Raw genomic sequence first — 383 nt, 5'->3', positions numbered from 1 at the left:
AAAATATTTTTATTTATTTTTTTTAGTTATTTTATCGGTCTTGTACTACCACAGAAATTTTGCCGTAAAATTATTAGATGCTATTCTATAACATGTAATTTTTTCAAATTTTTGAAATTTATGAAATATTACTTCATACTTAAAAAAAATATTCTTTTCCTGATTTTTTAAAACCATCTTGTCGGTCCACTACAAAGAGCTACCTCAATTTTTAACGCACAACTTAAGAAATGTATAATTGAACATATATAATACCTTCATTCAATTATGAGCACATTCTCTAAAGATTTTGCAATTAAGTGGCTAGATATTATAAAGTTATAGAATTTTATTTTGATGTTTCGGATTTTCATTTTCTTTATTTCACGACTAACTTCATGCAA

At 24.0% G+C, this 383-nt stretch overlaps 1 protein-coding gene across 1 annotated transcript in view; it reads left to right on the top strand.

Annotated features, from left to right (window-relative positions):
* Positions 1–383, top strand: part of LOC105456665 — a 21359-nt gene that overhangs the window by 19114 nt on the left and 1862 nt on the right. The window contains exon 2 of the mRNA XM_011700875.1: positions 27–64. Within this exon, the coding sequence (XP_011699177.1) occupies positions 27–64 (38 nt within the window). The remainder of the gene's footprint in view (positions 1–26; positions 65–383) is intronic.

This window comes from Wasmannia auropunctata, unplaced genomic scaffold (assembly GCF_000956235.1).
Source record: "Wasmannia auropunctata unplaced genomic scaffold, wasmannia.A_1.0 LD336106.1, whole genome shotgun sequence".
In the NCBI taxonomy this organism is placed as follows: domain Eukaryota; kingdom Metazoa; phylum Arthropoda; class Insecta; order Hymenoptera; family Formicidae; genus Wasmannia; species Wasmannia auropunctata.
Note: the sequence above shows the minus strand (reverse complement) of the source record. Positions and strands in the feature narration are given on the sequence as shown.